Source organism: Pituophis catenifer, unplaced genomic scaffold, assembly GCF_029215685.1.
Source record: "Pituophis catenifer annectens isolate HBS135680 unplaced genomic scaffold, rPitCat1.0.hap2 SCAF_6, whole genome shotgun sequence".
Taxonomy (NCBI): domain Eukaryota; kingdom Metazoa; phylum Chordata; class Lepidosauria; order Squamata; family Colubridae; genus Pituophis; species Pituophis catenifer.
In genome coordinates this window covers 42,999,483-43,017,402 of record NW_027256886.1, presented here as the reverse complement: position 1 = coordinate 43,017,402, position 17,920 = coordinate 42,999,483, and the positions used below count along the sequence as shown (strand labels likewise).

Sequence of the window (17,920 nt, the reverse complement as noted above, 5' to 3'; positions counted from 1 at the left end):
TTCTGTACAAAGTTTCCCTCTGTACAACCTCCAAAATCTATTTCACTAGGCCTGCAACATTTATGTTCTCTCCAGATTCTCCTTCTCCTTCAGGAAGCTGAAGAGAAACATAATGGCAGCTGAGCCAAGCAGCCTGGCACTTACTTGTATATGCTGGTCAGGTTTACATCAGAACCGTTCAAATTCATGAGCTTTTTCACATTTAATTGAGGGAGCACCCCAGATGTATCCAGATACTAGAAAAAAAGATAAGTGGCAGCTGATGAAATCTTTTCTAAATTTTCTTAAACTCTTTACTGATTCCTCCAGCTGTATTTTCTCCTCTCCTGAAGCTGAAACTGCTGCAGCCAGAGACTAAAATAAAAATGACTTATGAAAGTTGGAAGAGGGAACTGCAAACAAAGATGGCAAATTAATACACCATTATTAACTCTATAAATATGAGCTATCCTTCCCTGTGTCATAATATTTATGCATTTGTTTTATTAGGCTTATGTGCAACTTCAATTATCAACCAACTCTGAGCAGCCCTTGTCTCCTTGTTCCTAATCATGAGGGGACACAACAGTTATAAATACAGTAGCAACTTGGGTGGCTTACCTGAAGGATAATTCCATTGGCCCAAGGCCGGCACACCAATGTGTATGAATTGCCCCCAACTAAAAATAATACTAGAACCAGCAACATCAGCAACCATGAAAATATAAAGCTGAATCCAACACTCCTGTCATGAAAGATGAGAAACAATCAGAGGTCTACAATACAACTATTGATTTGGATGTGAGCAACACACAGAACTTTCTACAGTTGGGTTTTATATTGTCATGGTGCCACTTCTGTGAAGATCCATAGAGCAAGGCAGGAAAACAATGTGCTGAGGCAAGGACATTTTCAACTTAGTAGTGTACCTTGCCATCAACAGTGGCACTTGTGTACAATACCACTCTATATTTTCCTGGTAGGAATCTATGCTAAGTGTAAAATTAGAAAACTTTCCATAAAGTGCTTTCTCCAAAGCAACTAACATTATATAAAAATACAAGCAGCGTTTGTGGCTATGATCTGGAAGGATACAAAGAGGTTATTGTCAGTTATTTCCCCATACTGAGGAGGGAGAGAACATAACATTTCTTACGCCATAAAGAAGTTTCCACCAGTGTTGGAGAGGCAGCCCCGTTTGGTAGGCCATTGCACTCCATTTGGATCTAGCCCAAGGCCACCAAGCAAAAGGCCCAACACATTGAATACAATTATTACAAGCAACAGGCAGCAAAGGCAGACGCCAACACCCCACCTGTAGTGAAAAAAATCAACTAGTTAACACTCAGACTTTAAACAACAATGCAGGAAGGAAGAGGTGAAAACATGCTCAATGAGGTCAAATCAGTTCAATTCAGTTGAAATCAGAATAAGATAGGATCACGCTGTGCTAACATCTACAACAGACTAGTTTTGTTCAAACAGGATGCTTACCAACCAGGATTATAATTTTCTCAATTAACCAAATTTTCTCAGGTGCATAATACATTCAACCACAAAGTAACTGCATGAAATGGGTTTGCATCCTAGGCTAAAATGTGCTTGGATCATTTGTAGCTCAGTGCATTATGAACACAGGCACTAGAAATTAAAGGAAGTAATGAAAGTAATAAGATCCAATTCAAGCCCAAAGCATAAGAACTAGTATTAAATGCTGATTAAATAGAGCTTTGAACTTTTGCAGATTAGAGGTGCTGCTCATTCAAACAACAATGCTTGAAACAGAGAACTCTACAGGCCTCATTTTTCTTCTGAGCTACACAATATTTTTCTATAACTGACCTTCTGCCTGCTAAAATGGAATGTAGATATCATTCCATCTGAACTCTGAATTCAGCCCAAGTAATAATGCAACATATGAAAAATTGAAAAAAGTTTTATTCCTACCTGTAGTCATCATATTTGACCACATGTGGCTTATAGTCATTTGCTGTATTTACAATATTTTCCATGAATGCAGAGATATCCTTCACTGAGATCAGCTTGTGAAACTTATCACTGATTTCATTAATTCCCTTCTTGACATTGCGAAGTTCATTCTGTATCTCTTTAATAATAGGAGCAAACACAGATAAACCCATTATACTATGTGTATTATCATGGACTGCCTAAACAATAACAATTATCCAAGGGCAATGGATATGTTAAGCTCTCCAACTCGTACTCTGTACAGATACAATTCACACTGCATCTTAATTTAAGTGATGCAATTAAAATCTTTTATTGATGCAAATCAAATACTTCTATTAAAGCATCTTTAACAAAGCAATAAACAACAAACAAAGCTGAGTGTAAATTCTGGGAGTGAAGATTACATTTTTTTTTTTTGAGGGATCAGTTTCCATTAAGTGAAATAAACTAAAGTCAGGGTGTAGCAGGAGCAGGAAAATAGCTGCACATGGGAAGAATAAGTAGAATAATTCAGGATACTAAATATGTTTGAGCAAAGAAACTGAAAAACAATATAACATATCAAAACATAGGATATCTGCCTAATACTGCATCAGATCTTCATCTTACACATATTAGCTACACCAGGGGTGTCAAACTCAATTTCATTCAGGGCCACATCAGGATTGTATTTGACCTCAGGGGTATGTGGGGGCGTGGCCAGGGTGGGCATGGCCAGCTCAACATCACTCATGTTGCGACGACCTCCTGCATCCTTCTACCAGCAAAAACAGACCTCATAAGCTCCGTTTTTGCTGGCAGAGGACTGCAGGAGGCCATTGCAGCCGAAAAAAGAGCCCGGGAGGGCCGCACATTCCATTTTCGCTGGCAGAGGGCTGCAGGCGGCCATCGCCACCGCAGGGCCCCCCAAGCTTCATTTTCACTGGCAGAGGCACTGCAGGTGCCTTTGCTCTTTCTAAGGTGGCCCCGCGGGCCAGATCTATGCACCCCACTGGCCAGATCCGGCCTGCGGGCCTTCTGTTTGATATCCATGATCTACACTGTCTAATTTTCTTACAAACTCCCAGGATTTTTAACCATTTTAATGGTTAATTAAGCAAGCCATAATGGGCTGATTCATACATAGATAGGATAAATGTGTGCCTTTACACAGGTGTAAAAAAAAGGAAACTGATTAGACTGTGCAAATCCTCAGAGGGATACTGCTTCTCAACCACTTCTCAACATCTGGGAGTTTTTGCAAAAATCAAAAGGGTACCTGCATAGAAGTCTATCACAGCTTCTCAGTGCCTGAAAGCTTCCTTGCAGCCGCCTTCTTCTATGTGATTGGTGGACTCTCCTCTACCTCTAACCAAAGTTGGAAAAGTCTTCTACACAAGTATACTGCTTCACTGAAGTCTTTCTTAACTTGCACAGATGTTAGAAATAAGAAACTTGGAGATGACATCGGTTGAGGCTAATTTTGTTGCACTCTTGATTCAGTGAGAACATATTGCATCCACGATGTGAATGTCTTTAGAGTGGCAAATAATTACATAAGACAATAAACCACCCAATAAGTTAATACAGTAAGCAAGCAGGCTACTTAATGAGTAGCAGTTCTTCAGACTTTCTGCTATGGATCTCTTAAGTCCTACTTGAAGAAGCCAGAGACTGGACCTGGGCTTTTTTGCATGCAAAAACTAGTAGGTTTGGTATATATGGGTACTAATTACTTAATATCTACGCCAGTGGTGTCAAACTCGATTTCATTGAGGGTCGCATTAGGGTTGTATTTGACCTCGGGGAGCTGGGGTGGTCGTGGCCAGGGTGGTCGTGGCCAACTCAACATCACTGTCAGGGGCGCCTGTGGTGGCCTGAGTGCTCTGTCAGTGAAAACGGGGTCTCGAGCTCCAGTTTTGGATGCGACAGTTTCCTGTAACTCTCTGCCAGCATAAATGGTGCTTGGGAGGGCCACCCGCAGCCCTTTCAAGGTCCATTTTTGGCTACGACAGCCTCTGGCAATCCTCTGTCAGTGAAAACACAACTCGGGTGGGCTATACACGGCTCTCTCGAGGTCCATTTTCACTAGCAGAGGCACCATGGGCCAAGCCTTTGCTGTTTCCAGGGTGGCCAGATCTAAGCACCCCACAGGCTAGATCCGGCCCCCAGGCCTTGAGTTTGACACCCATGATCTATACCATACTGACCATTGTATTCATGCCAAGAACGGAAACATCATTAGGCAAAAAATACTGACACTGACATTAGTGTGTTAAGGAAGCCAGCAAGATTATGGCTAGGAAGGAACTGAAATAATGGCATCCTAGCAGAGTAAAGCATTTACTGTAAATTTCTGAGTACAGTTCAAAGTGCAGCTTATGATTTATAATGCTGTACACAGCATGGGCCAAGGCCTTTTGAAATGCCATCACCATTTGCCAAAATCATTTGGAGACATCCTACCCTTTGAGGCATATTTGGTGAAAACCCAAGAGGAGACATCTTCTATAGCTGCTCTTCGGCTTTGGAGCCCTCTTCCAGAAGTGCCAGGCTTCCTTCTAGCAAGAAACCTATATATTTATTCGGACAGGCTTTGGCCTATACCACAGACCTTTGTATTACAGAGATATATATACAGAGAGATCGAGATACATATATTTTTAACTGTGGGTTAATTATCAGTAGACCTTCAGTCTATATTTTATTGTTATTAATAACTATATATTTAGGATTTATTTATAGCACCTTTCAAAATTATCATTAACTATTTTAAATAAACAGTTGGCAGGAATGCTTATCAAGTATCAAGATGACATAAAACTAGGTAGATTGCTAATACTGTAGGATGCTAATACTGTAGGATAGCCCAACCTGGATTAATACTTGGGACAGTGTTTCCAGATGTATGATTTTCAACTCCCAGAATTTCCCAGTCAGTTTGGCCATTCCTGAAAATGCCAGAAGTCTTAGTCTGTATATCTAGAAGTTTTCAGGTTGGAGAATATTGCTCAAAAGGATTAAAACCCAATACAAAATTATATTGATAGATTTAAGAAAAATCACAAAAGCAAATGTACTAATGAAACAAAGGAAGGTCTTCACTTAGGAAAAAATAAAATAAATGTATAGGTAGAGAGCATGGAAGGATATCTGGCCTGATAATGCTAAATCTGAAAAAAAAAATCTTACAACTGAATAGGAATTGGCAACTCAAAATATTGCTACTCAGAAGTCAAATGCAGTCTTAGACTGTGTGAACAAAACTTCATTTACCTAGTCAGGAGAAGTTATAATTACATTCTATTCTGAGTAGTGTCCAGTTCTGGGCAACACGCTTTAATAGAACTTCAGTTAAAAACTTGCAGAAAAGAGCAACAAGGGGATTAAAAGGTAACTCTTATTTTGAAAATGAAGTCAAAGCAAATTGGTATGTTTGGACCTGAGCAAATATTTTGGAAGGGGAAAATAAGGAAATGAAGAGGTGTCACACAGAAGTCAAGACCTGTTCTCTATCCCTGAGATGGAGTGATGGTCATAAGAAACAGGAAGAGAGATTCCAGCTAAATGTTAGAAAATTCCAAAGGTCACCTTTTGATAGTGGAACCAAGCATGTGAAACATGGTGAGCTGTCCTTCAGGGGAGGTAATTTGGCATTATTTTGAATGTCTGCATTAAGGAAGGGACTCAATTAATGTACCTAAAAGTTCCCTTCTAATTCTATGATTCTAATGGAAATGTGAGATATAAATATAATACATACATTATAAATTAATTACATTTGTGAGGAAGAAGATAGAAGCCTTTCTTTTGGAAAGATGGGCATACTGGACAACTGTATTTAGCTGAAGTGGGGATGCTTGTAAGGTATCCACAAATTTATTTATTTATTTATTTATTTTATTGAATTTCTATACCGCCCTACTCCCGAAGGACTCAGGGCGGTGAACAGCCACAAAATAAAACACATACATATAAAAATTTAAAATCGAATAAAATGAATTAAATAAATTTGGCTGAATTAATACCCATAGTTTAAAATACCCATATTTTAAAACACATTAAAATTTAAAATTTGCACTTAAAAGGGAGAAGATTTAGGCGAGGCCAGCTTGATGAAATAAAAGAGTCTTCAGCTCACGGCGGAAGGTGAGCAGATCCGGAATCCTCCGTATCTCTGGGGGGAGCTCGTTCCAGATCATCGGTGCCCCCACAGAGAAGGCTCTCCCCGTAGGGGCCGACAGCCGACATTGTTTGGCCGACGGCACCTGGAGGAGCCCCTCTCTGTGGCAGCGTACTGGTCGGTGGGAGGCTATTGATGGTAGTAGGCGGTCCCGTAAGTAACCAGGTCCTAAGCCATGGAGCGCTTTAAAGGTGGTAACCAGAACCTTGAAGCGCACCCGGAAGACCACCGGGAGCCAGTGCAGCTCGTGGAGAGGTGTTACATGGGAGCTCCACACTGCTCCCATAACCACCCGCGCGGCCGCACTCTGCGCCACTTGGAGCCTCCAAGTGCACCTCAAGGGGAGCCCCATTTAGACAGCGTTACAATAGTCCAGACGAGAGGTGACAAGGGCATGAGTGACTGTGCGTAGCAAGTCCCGATCTAGAAAGGGGCGCAACTGGTGAATCAGGCGATCCTGATGAAAAATCCTCCCGGTCACGGCCGTCAAGTGCTCTTCTAAAGACAACCGTGAATCCAGGAGGACGCCCAAGTTACGAGCCCTTTCCGTGGGGGCCAATGATTCGCCAATAGCCAGCGATGGCACCAGCTGACTATATCGGGACGTCGGAAACCACAGCCACTCGGTCTTGGATGGGTTGAGCCTGAGCCCGTTTCTCCCCATCCAGATCCGTACGGCCTCCAGGCACTGGGACATCACTTCAAGGGCATCATTGGGGTGGTCCAGGGTGGAGATGTACAGCTGGGTGTCGTCAGCGTACTGATGGTACTTCACCCCGAAATCACGGATGATCTCGCCCAGCGGCTTTACATAAATGTTGAACAAAAGGGGCGAGAGAACCGATCCCTGCGGCACCCCACATATAAGGGGCCTCGGGGTCGATCTCTGCCCCCCTGTCAACACAGACTGCGACCGGTCAGAGAGAAAGGAGGAGAACCACCGTAAAACGGTGCCTCCCACCCCCAACCCTTCCAGCCGGTGCAGCATGATACCATGGTCGATGGTATCAAAAGCCGCTGAGAGATCTAACAGGACCAGGACAGAGGAACAACCCCTGTCCCGAGCCCTCCAGAGATCATCAACCAACGCGACCAATGCCGTTTCCGTGCTGTACTCAGGCTTGAGGCCCGACTGGAACGGATCCAGATACGACGCTTCATCCAGGTACTGGGGAAGCTGTCGCGCAACCACACTCTCAACAACCTTCGCAACGAAGCAAAGGTTGGAGACTGGACGATAATTAGCCAATATTGCCGGGTCCAGGGCAGGCTTCTTGAGGAGGGGCCTTACCACCGCCTCTTTCAGGGCGGCGGGGAAGACACCCTCACTCAATGAAGCATTTATAATCCCCTGGAGCCAGCCTCGCGTCACCTCCCGGGAAGCCAGCACTAACCAGGAGGGGCACGGGTCCAACAAACATGTGGTCGCCTTCAATCTACCCAGAATCCTGTCCACGTCATCTGGGGTCACAGGATCAAACTCATCCCAGATAACAGTCTCAAGACCTGCCTCCGTCACCCTCGCTGGATCTATCCAGTCGGAGTCCAGACCTGCCCGAATCTGAGTGATTTTGTCATGCAGATACTGAACAAAATCCTCGGCTCTTCCCTCCAAGGGGTCCTCCCGTGCTTCCTGGTGGAGCAGGGAGCGGGTCACCCTAAACAGGGCGGCCGGGCGATTATCTGATGACGCAATAAGAGCAGCAAAATGAGTGCATTTTGCTGCTTTTATCGCCACTAGGTAACTCCTAATATGAGATCTTACCAGTGTTCGGTCGGATTCAGAAAGACTAGCCCTCCAACAGCTCTCTAGGCATCTTTTCCGGCGCTTCATCTCCCTCAGCTCCTCGGTAAACCAAGGAGCCAGGCGAGATCGGCGCCGGGTCAGAGGCCGCAAAGGCACGACTCGGTCCAGGGCTCTAGCAGCCGCCCTATCCCAGGCGGCCACTAGGTCTCCAGACAAGGCATGAGCCAGAACCTCCGGGATTGGCCCAAGCTCCATCTGGAACCTATCAGGTTCCATCAGGCGCCTGAGGCGGTACCATCTTATCGGTTCCGCCTCCCTGCAGCGGGGTGCCGCGGTTCGAAGTTCAAGGCGAAGGAGCGAGTGATCTGACCATGACAAGGGCTTGATTACTATATTCCCTATCTCGAGATCACTCAACCACTGTCCAGAGACAAAAACCAGGTCCAGTGTGTTTCCCCCAGTGTGCATAGGGCCATGAATTAGTTGGGTCAGGTCCATGGCCGTCATGGAAGCCATGAACTCCCGAGCCACCTCAGATGCCTCACCCACGGATGGCAGGTTGAAATCCCCCATGACCATAAGTCTGGGGGTATCAACCGCCACCGCAATAACGTTGAGTAGCTCGGGCAGGGCTGCCACCACGTGGCAGGGAGCCAGGTAAGTGATCAGCAAACCCATCTGAACCCCGTGGCCCCACTTCACAAGGAGGGACTCACAACTGGCCGTCTGAGGAACAGTGGTCTCCTTTGGCCTAAGGCCTTCTCTAATGAGGGAGGGATATCTCAGACCTTTTCTAATAAATGCACCCCCTCCCCATATATAATGTCAGTCATGTGAATAATTTCGTACACCTACAGGCCTTTGGAAACCACAGAATAATGTGTGAAATGAAGATGAGATTCTATGATTGGGTTACTTACCAGATACCTCCTTTTTGGTTTGATCAGAGACTTTCTGTGGTATTTCTTCAATGAAATTTCTAGCCTACAAGCAAAAGAGATACAATCAGACACAGATGAAGACACATACAAACAAAGCTCAGATCTCAGAATGTCAGTCAAGTAAAACATGACCCCAAACTGTTGAACAAAAGACAAAGCCCCAAGAAGATACATTTGCCATTTCCCCAAATTAACAGATTTAATTCCTTTAGAGGACACAGGACAGGTTTCATATAAATAGGGTTCATCAGTCCATGAACAAAATGACTCCAAACAATGACCAATGATTGTTGAAGTGACCATTTTGTCCTGTTCCTTTCATGGGCAACCCATCTTATTGCACTGGCACTTAAGAGTAGATACTTGAAAGGATAATTGTAGAAGAAAAGGAGGGTGTTACCTTTATTACAGTACTGTTGAGATCTAAACTTGTCAGATTAGATATCAAATTAAGTGGATCACTGAGATCAGGAATCTGCAGAAAGAAATAATGCAGAAACATATATTTTTATTGTTTGATCAACCCCAATTAAGCAATGGGGAATGCACTATGTTTCAGGTGGGATGAACTGAAAACACATGAAGCAACAGCTGCCACATAGAAATGTGTGTATACATATGGATGACTAGGAGTTAATGAACACAGATCTAGACATCTTGAGAACATACTCCTACATTGTAATCTATCCTATACAATTGGGGCACGTTTGATTGTATGGCTTCTGATTTCAGCCTCCCATGGGTCAATTATCTCAGCAGTCTTATCCCAATTACATTATGCTTCCTTAGCCTGACTTTTAAGATGTATCATGAATTGCATTTCTATGCCCCCCCCAAACACACTGAACAGTTCACCATACCCATGAGGTCTTTTCCTATGCTGTCAAATAATCCACCCTGCCCATCCAAATATTTCTCCCTCTTCCAAACCCCATTCTACCGTATCAAAATTGGTCTCAGGTGTCAGGTTCTCTACGGACACTTTCCCACATGAGCTGCCACATTCTTTCAGAGTCTCATTGATCTCATTTCTCAGGCCAGTCAGATTTTTGTTCAGTTCCTTTTGCATTTCCTGCAAGCGAGCACCAGTCTGGTTGACTTTCTGGAGTTCCTGGTCTATGCTGTGAATGTCTATTAAAAAAAAAGTAGGAAGGACAGAGGAACAAAAGTAGGAAGACTGAGAAACAATTCCCCAACCTGAAGTGACCACTTAGTTCTTGATTGTAAAATAACTCAGAGCTGATCTTGCACAAGATACAAGAAACCATTAAGGAAGGTGTTGGATATGATATTACATAGTCCAGAAATAGAAAGAAGCATGAGAAAGAAGCTCAAAATAACGCCATCTTGATTTTGTTTGTTATAAGATGGGACAGAAAGAGACTTGGACAGGCTATCAAGATTCTGTTATTAAATCCTATATAACAATAAACGACATTCCTAGAATCCCTTTAATGTCTGTTTCTTGAACTGGTCTATCTCAAAAGGCTGGCACTGATTTTGTCCACAGGGAATTACCCCTCAAACGTATAAAACAGAATGGAGTTGATCAATAGGTCTACAGCAGTTTCGTTCCAATGATTTTGCTCTGGAGGGAAAAACAAGAACTTTTTTTCTTGTCATAGCATCTCTTATGATGAAGTTGGCAAATCACTTGTCTCTGGAACTATAACAAAGTCTAGGGTTTTTTCATGAGAACTTTCTGTAAAAGTCCCTTCAACTTCTGAGCTGCCCTCTATTACCAATGTATCTGTGCTTCTACTCTACTATTATATCCCAATATCATTTCCCAATCCAGTCTCTCTTGCAATACCTTGAAGAAGCTGCTCAGTTGTGTCTAATACTTTGTTTGCTCGTCCACCTAGTTCATCCTTAATCTTGCTCCCCAAAGTATCACCAATATCTGCAAAGAAGGAAAGCATCAACACAAAGTTATTAACAAAAATACTTTTTCCAGTGTCCTTTCCCTGTAAGACCCCATGGCCATTTAAAATTTTTAGAATGGATGGACAGAAATGTGCAAATAGAAATATGTTTTTGGGTATACTTTCTGATTTGACCATACCCATTTTTTCTTCACTTTAAACACACAAGCTCCGCAAGAAATGATATGATTCACATCAGTTGACCTAAAAAAGTTTGTGGACTCATGCACTCAAAAATAACAATAAATATTTATATCGCACCTTTATTTTGTACAACTCATAATGCTCTTGCCTCCTATTTCTCTAGAATGGAAACATTCAGAGGTATTTTCCTAATCTGTAATTATAGGATGCAGTACAACAATGACATTTCACAATTTGAGGCATTTCCATTATGTCATTGTGAATCCCATCTTTTACTTTCTTTCATTAAAGACTGCATATGTCTTCCCCCCCCCCCCAAATTGTACCCAAGGCATAAACTTACTCGACAAGCTACTATTGACCTCCTCCAATGGCACTTTACTAGAGTTGACGATTTCATTAATCTCCTGTGGGAGAGATGAAATAAAATCCCATTTTAGCAGAGAAGATAGCACACAAAACTGAAATCCTGAACTCAGGATTCATGGAGATTATGAGGAAAAACGTAGGATGTCATATACAATTTGAACACAACAGTATTAAAATATTTTTATTGTACCAAAATGCCCTCCTGTATGTTTGCCAGATATAAAGTCATAAATTGACTATTTGTATATAGATTCAGTTGGCAAAGTTGCTTTAACCATCAGAATTGTTGAACAAAAGAGTCATTATATAAAAATCAAAGACTGAAAGATAGCGCGCTTAGAAAATAGGTCCTATATTGCCCTGCAACAATATTTGTTGAAGATCTTAGTGGACTACTTCTAAGGAACTATCCTATGTCCTGTGAGTTTTTTGTCACTGAAAAAAATATGATACACAAAATAAATACAATATTTGGTTTCTGGAGGTAAAGGAGAGAGGGAGGGAGGAAGGGAGGAAGAGGGAAAGAGATGTGGCTAATTTTGAAGATAGTCTAGAAATATCCATTAGTACAGAATACAGCAGCTAGATGAATAATTGGATTGGACATTATGGCCATATGTTTCCTGCGCTAGTTCATTTCAAGTAAAAAGAGTTGATACCAACCAATGAAGCCCTTCACAACTTGGGGCCACACCTTCTGAAAGGAGAAGTGTAACTTGTGCATTATAGTCATCTTTAGAAGTCCTATCTAAATGCCCTCCTGTCCTGAAGTATGGAGCACGGCCATCTGACTAACTGCTCTCCAATTTTGGCATGGTCTCATTGGAGATAAAGCTCGACAACCACTTTTTTGATACTAAAAACTAAGATGGCAACTGGGACTGATACACAGGATAAAATAGAGCAGTAAAGATATAATATAGAGTATGTCACATTTACCTGAGGTATAGACTTCAGATAAACATTCAGGTTGCTCACTGTATTGTTGAAAATGACAAAACCTTTCCCTAGACCCTGAGATATTCGTTGGTTGCTGACATACGCACATATATCTCCAGCCCTTTAGCAGAAGAAGTAAAAAAAGAGAAGAACAAAACTGTGAAGGACAACTAGTAACATCATTCAACAGGCTGCAAACATAGTAGTATGTTGAGGTCTTGTCCAACTGGGGCAAGATATAAATGCAGTGAGTGAGTGGGTGAATAAATAAAAATTTACTTAGACATTGATCTTGCGTTAAGTATTTGAAAAGTTATGGGGATACAAATCTTGTAAAATGTTTAGATGTAAATGAGTTGAGGGTTTTTTGGCTTTGCATGATGTATGAAGCCACCAATTCTGCCTTAACATTACCTATGAGCTAGTTTATTATATTCAACAATACATTTTTAAAAAATACCTTAACATTATGTGTGAAGCTGGGCATAATATAAGGAAAAAATAAGTATAATTCAGAGTCAGCACTTAATGCCTTGTATTCTCTCTAACATTACAGAATCATAGTGTGATTTCAGCTTGGAATCCCCTAGTTAGATAATTTGTCAATGTATTTTTTTAATTCTGTAGCACCTGCTGTCTCTAACCCCATCAATTCACTTGTGGTTAACAATGCCATGCACTATCTCTGTGTAATCCTGTGTCTGCATTATCCTGTCTGCATTCTGCCTTTGGATTATGGATTTCCTGTCTGGCCACTCTCAGAGGGTCAGATTAGGTAATCATATTTCTTCAGCCCTTATTCTTAACACTGGTACACCACAGGATTGCATGTTGAGTCCCTTACTCTATACTCTTTATGTGCATGACTGCATTCCCACTCACACTATTATTACTAAATTTGCAGATGGTACAACAGTAGTGGGACTCATCTCTGGGGAGGGGATGAGTCTGCCTATCGAGATAAGGTGGACCGGTTGCTTTCGTGGTGTGGAGACAATAATTTGGTCCTTAACACCAGTAAGACCAAGGAGCTTATAGTGGACTATAGAAGAAACAGATCAGACATCCAGCCCTTGCTTATCAATGGAGACCGAATGGAGTAAGTGGCCAGTTTTAAGTTTCTGGGTGTTAGCATAAAAGAGGACCTGACCTGGAGCACTCACATTGCAGCACTGGTCAAAAGGGCCCAGCAGAGATTATACTACCTGAGACTTCTCAGGTAACAACAACTGAATGAAAAACCGCTGGTGGCCTTCTACCCTTGCACCATAGAGAGTATTTTAACTTACTGCACCTGTGTATGGTTTGCCAATTGCACAGTGGCAGATAGGACAGCACTCCAGAGGGTTAACGTCATTGCCCAGAGGATCATTGGTTGCCCTTTCCCCTCTTTGGAAGAGCTTTACAGCTTCTGCTACCTTAAGAAAGTTCAAAACAGTCTTAAAGATCCATCTCATCCTGGGCACCCTTTTTTTGAACTATTACCATCTGGCAGACGGTACAGGAAAATAAAAACAAGGACAAATAGGCTGAAAAACAGCTTTTATCCCAGGGCAGTAACCATATTGAATTCTACTGTATAGTGCAATATTAATGCAATATCAGGGGTTTTCAATTCAATTGTATAGAATGTGAAGGATATGTGTTTGTGTTTTATTTTTATAGTTATAATGTACACTGAAGATGGCATTTAATTTCGTTGTACGAGGTGCAATGACAATAAAGTAAAGTAAACTAATTAACAAAAATACATTATGACTAACTTTGATCTTTGTGTCCTTCTGGGAATAGCATGGAAACAAATTATATACTAAGAGTTCTCTCTAATGTGTGGGAATTTCTGTAAGGAAAAATAAGGGTGGGTGTGCAGTCCACACATGCTCAAGGGCATATTTATGTTTTAACAATGTGCTTGTTTCTGAAAAGAAGTGCTGAAGGGAGTTTTGGCAAAATCAAGCATTACTAGGAATATTCCAGGCTGCTATCACATGGTTGCACTCTGGCCATAGAGCAAGTTTGTAACTGTTTAGTCCCACACAGTGGAATCTGCTCTCCCAACATGGTCATTTCCTTTAGTGCTTCCCCACTTGGCCCATCCCATCCTAGGCCCAACTTTCAGGAAACCATTCCCCAAGCACAAACAATCCTGACAGACTTGCCAAGGAGACAAAAGAACTGGATCACATCTCAGTTAACTCTGTCCTTCAGCCACTCTGCAAATTATATTAGGAATATCTGCTGTGTTAGTACTATCCATACAAATCAAAGAATCTGATTTCAGTGTATTTCCAGAATGTCGGTCAGGTTGCAAAATCAACAAGAAGCATCTTAAAGAGTAATCAATTTATTATAACTTCATCTTTCATGGATCACTGTAATGAGATACAACTATAAACTTTAAGGTGCTACACAATTCTCTGTCAATGTAAACCAATGCAGTGGTGCAGGAATAGCTACTTTAAATCAGAGACTATAAAGATAAGTAAAAGCCCATACAGTAGTCACAATGCCACATGCTCATTCTGTTATTCTCCATAGGATGAAACTTACAGAACAACAGCAGTGATACCCAGCAGAAAGCAAAAAAGAGTCCGTCTCTTGCAGGCAGTGTGCTTATTCTGTTTCTGGTACATGAAACCTCCACAGTGTCCACAGCAGCGGCAGCAACAGAAATAGAAGCCCACTAGTGGCACAAGGACAATGAACAGAAGACCAATGACAGTACAAACTAGGAAGCCCGTCTCATACTTGAGCATCTAGACATGGAGGGAAGCAAGAGAGAGTTAATCTGTAGATGCTTGTCTACTTCATAATACAGAGAGAAGGATAGAAGACTAAACAGAAGACTGCCTCCAGGAGTGGGCATATTCCATTGGATTTACCTCAGATACCATCTTGTTTTATTACTTTTACTGCCTAAAAAATCCCCACTAAGCAGCAAGAGTGTTATTTTCAAGTCTCAATCAATTAACTAGATCTATCATCTAGCAAAGGACAAGGAGGCCTCAGCATATCAAGTTTTAGACATTTCTACATTTTCATTAATCACAAGGATTACACTCTACTCACCTCTTGATACACTGTCTGGTTTCGAAGGAAATCTGGATTCTTGATCACGTATGTCAGGAGATCTAGGGAGAAGCACAGAGAGGTTGATGAAAAATGCTATCATTTATTTATTAACATTTATAGACAATCCAAAATCTGGATTTGTTGAAAAATTCCTGTCTGTATTCTGGGCCACCAGGCTGAAAATGTCATTTCTCCAGCTCCCTTTCTCCAAAGCCAATTTACTACTGCATATATGTATGGAAAATATAGCATTTTTAAAAGAGTGAAGACATTTTTAATTCAAGACAATTAAATGAAAATAATGCCTAGAAGTTTTCAATATTTTGACTTTCCCACATATTTCTGTTTGGTGTACCACTAACTTAAATGGCCAGAAAAGAAAAGATTACAATGGCATGGGATGCAGGAAGAATCTCATGATCCTTTGCCCATGGGCTTCTGGAAACCTTAGAAAGTCTTAGAACACATAAAGTTTAGTTCCAGGAACAAGAAAGTTCAGGTAACTGGATTTAATTGTATCATCCAGATATTCCACAATCAGAGTGGTGCAATACTACATGTTTTGCAAATGTTCTCTGTTTTAAAGGTTATCAGCTTGAAGTGATCTGAAGGAATAGACCAACTGCAATAGAAAATAACCATAACAAATATTTGACCAAGCTGCTGAGCAACGCAGTGCAGATGAACACTACATGGGGATTGGGTACATCTACAAGGAAGTCATCTGAAAATTATAAGATTACAATATATCCATATAGTAATCAATGAACTGCTACTCTGCACCAGAGAAGAACCAATCTGCAGATCTGAAAGTTTCCATTATTCTATCTAATCATGAGTAGCTGGTAAAAACAACAGTAGCTGGCTCTAAGAGTTTTGCAGTAGGCCTTTATTTATTTTTTTAAATTATAAGGCAGTTTATGACCTATATGTTTCATGACCAAAATGACAGCATGTACTAATTTTCAGATATTAAAAATGCTTAGCATAAGTGTGGTTTTTGCTTGTTAAAATATATGATTTAGTCTGAAGTAAACATTTGACACAAAAATCCCCAGGGTTCAGAAAGAATATCCAAGAGAATATGGGATTTAAAAAAAAAAAAAACCATGTAGCAATAGGGAGCAGCATAGTGGCCTAGAGCTGAAAATGCTCGACTCCCACTCAGCACTCGCACTCAAACCTTCTAAGCACTCAGAAGGTTTAGCGTTCAATCCTACACAGTGATAGATGTTTCTCTATCAAGGTGCAAAGAGAAAGTATCTGCTGCGAACTCTATGTAGGCATCAGGAAGGGCATCTGGCCAGTAGATGCTCAGCTCCAATAGGTACCCTGACTCCACCCCAAAGCAAGAGATTACAGAGTCGTAAAAAGAAAAAAAAGTGTGTAGCAATTGTATTAAATGCTTTTCAGGTTTGGAAGCATACCTATCAGGCAGATTGATGCCTCAGCACATTTTATTTTCATAATTGTATATTGTGTGAGAATTGATGCTGCCATCCTTTATCAAAAAACCTCTCATCTTGAAATGTAGCCTCTGAGCATTAAAATCTTTTTGTAGTTTTCCAGCCCTCTCTCAGCTGTTTGTACTTCCAGTAAAACTCACTTTATTTGCATAAATATCTCCCTTGTTTACCCATAACAAACATTTTTGGTTTTGTTTCCTTTTAATGCATTGTCCCAACTTTCCCTTATGATCTGGGTTTTCTTAATGCTACCTTGGGAACTCCTCTGAAAGGCACTCTATATAACATACAAATAAATTTACCAGTAACGGAATTAGATTTAATTTAAATGACTTAGATACAATATAAATTTAAATGAGTTAGATTTACTAAGATCTCTTGTGACAAGTAAAGAAAGCACTGAAGAAAGCACATAAAGTGTTTTACAAAGAATGAGAAGTAGTTCTTTTTATAAAAAGAAAAGCAAGCTTCTGATTTGCAGGAGCACAGTTTGCATTTGGCAAACAACATTTTTGCTGGGATTGAAGCTTCTGTAGACTTCTTTGTACAAGAGAGTTTGAGCATTGCATCCTAAGCATTTAAGATAAATCAGTAAAATAATGTTAAAAAGATATCTCTGTTTGAATGCAGGCTCTATCCCACAGAGGAAATCAAATGATGGAATGTAGTCTGGAATCCCAGGAGTGAGGGGCTGCATTCCAGAGGACCAAGAAACCATGAAGCTTAAATAGTTTGGTTGGGAGAAAGAGGGTCAAGATAGCTGCTCCCTTGAAGTTCTCAGATAGGTCTTTAATGATGCAAGTAATTGCTTTAGTTTGGCAAGATTTCTATCTATAGGTAAGGAACAATAAAGGAAACTGCTTACAGTGTAGTAGAAGTAACTCTGCATATCTTTCTTGGGTTTTGGAGCCTAGCATCAAATTACTTGTTGCTTTACCATAACATAGGACAGAATAGGAAAAGGGAAACAATTTTTTTTTTGTTCAAGAAACTTTTCTTTAAAAACCTCTTAAACTCAGATAACTAAAGGGCAGCATATTCTGCTTCATACCAGCAAAGCATTGGAAATGGCTCTCCTTGCCTCCTAGGAACATGAAGGAAGCCAACCTGATTTCTTACAGAAGGCTGCTGTGAGCTTGCTTACCTTTAGCTCTTACAAATAATTTCTATAGGGATAGCTCCGCTGGTCTTTTACTTCCTTGCAA

The 17,920-nt window shown here is 41.0% G+C and overlaps 1 protein-coding gene across 1 annotated transcript in view; it reads right to left on the bottom strand.

Moving 5' to 3' along the window:
- The window catches only part of LOC139318535 (prominin-1-A-like), a 35,299-nt gene that overhangs the window by 9,422 nt on the left and 7,957 nt on the right, over positions 1-17,920 (bottom strand). Inside the window, exons 2-13 of the mRNA XM_070946011.1 lie at positions 15,247-15,308; positions 14,728-14,933; positions 12,178-12,298; positions 11,213-11,276; positions 10,614-10,703; positions 9,741-9,931; positions 9,201-9,275; positions 8,780-8,843; positions 1,927-2,086; positions 1,136-1,294; positions 601-724; positions 145-236 (exon numbers count right to left, since the gene is read on the bottom strand). Coding sequence (XP_070802112.1) covers positions 145-236; positions 601-724; positions 1,136-1,294; positions 1,927-2,086; positions 8,780-8,843; positions 9,201-9,275; positions 9,741-9,931; positions 10,614-10,703; positions 11,213-11,276; positions 12,178-12,298; positions 14,728-14,933; positions 15,247-15,308 — 1,408 coding nt within the window. The remainder of the gene's footprint in view (positions 1-144; positions 237-600; positions 725-1,135; positions 1,295-1,926; positions 2,087-8,779; positions 8,844-9,200; positions 9,276-9,740; positions 9,932-10,613; positions 10,704-11,212; positions 11,277-12,177; positions 12,299-14,727; positions 14,934-15,246; positions 15,309-17,920) is intronic.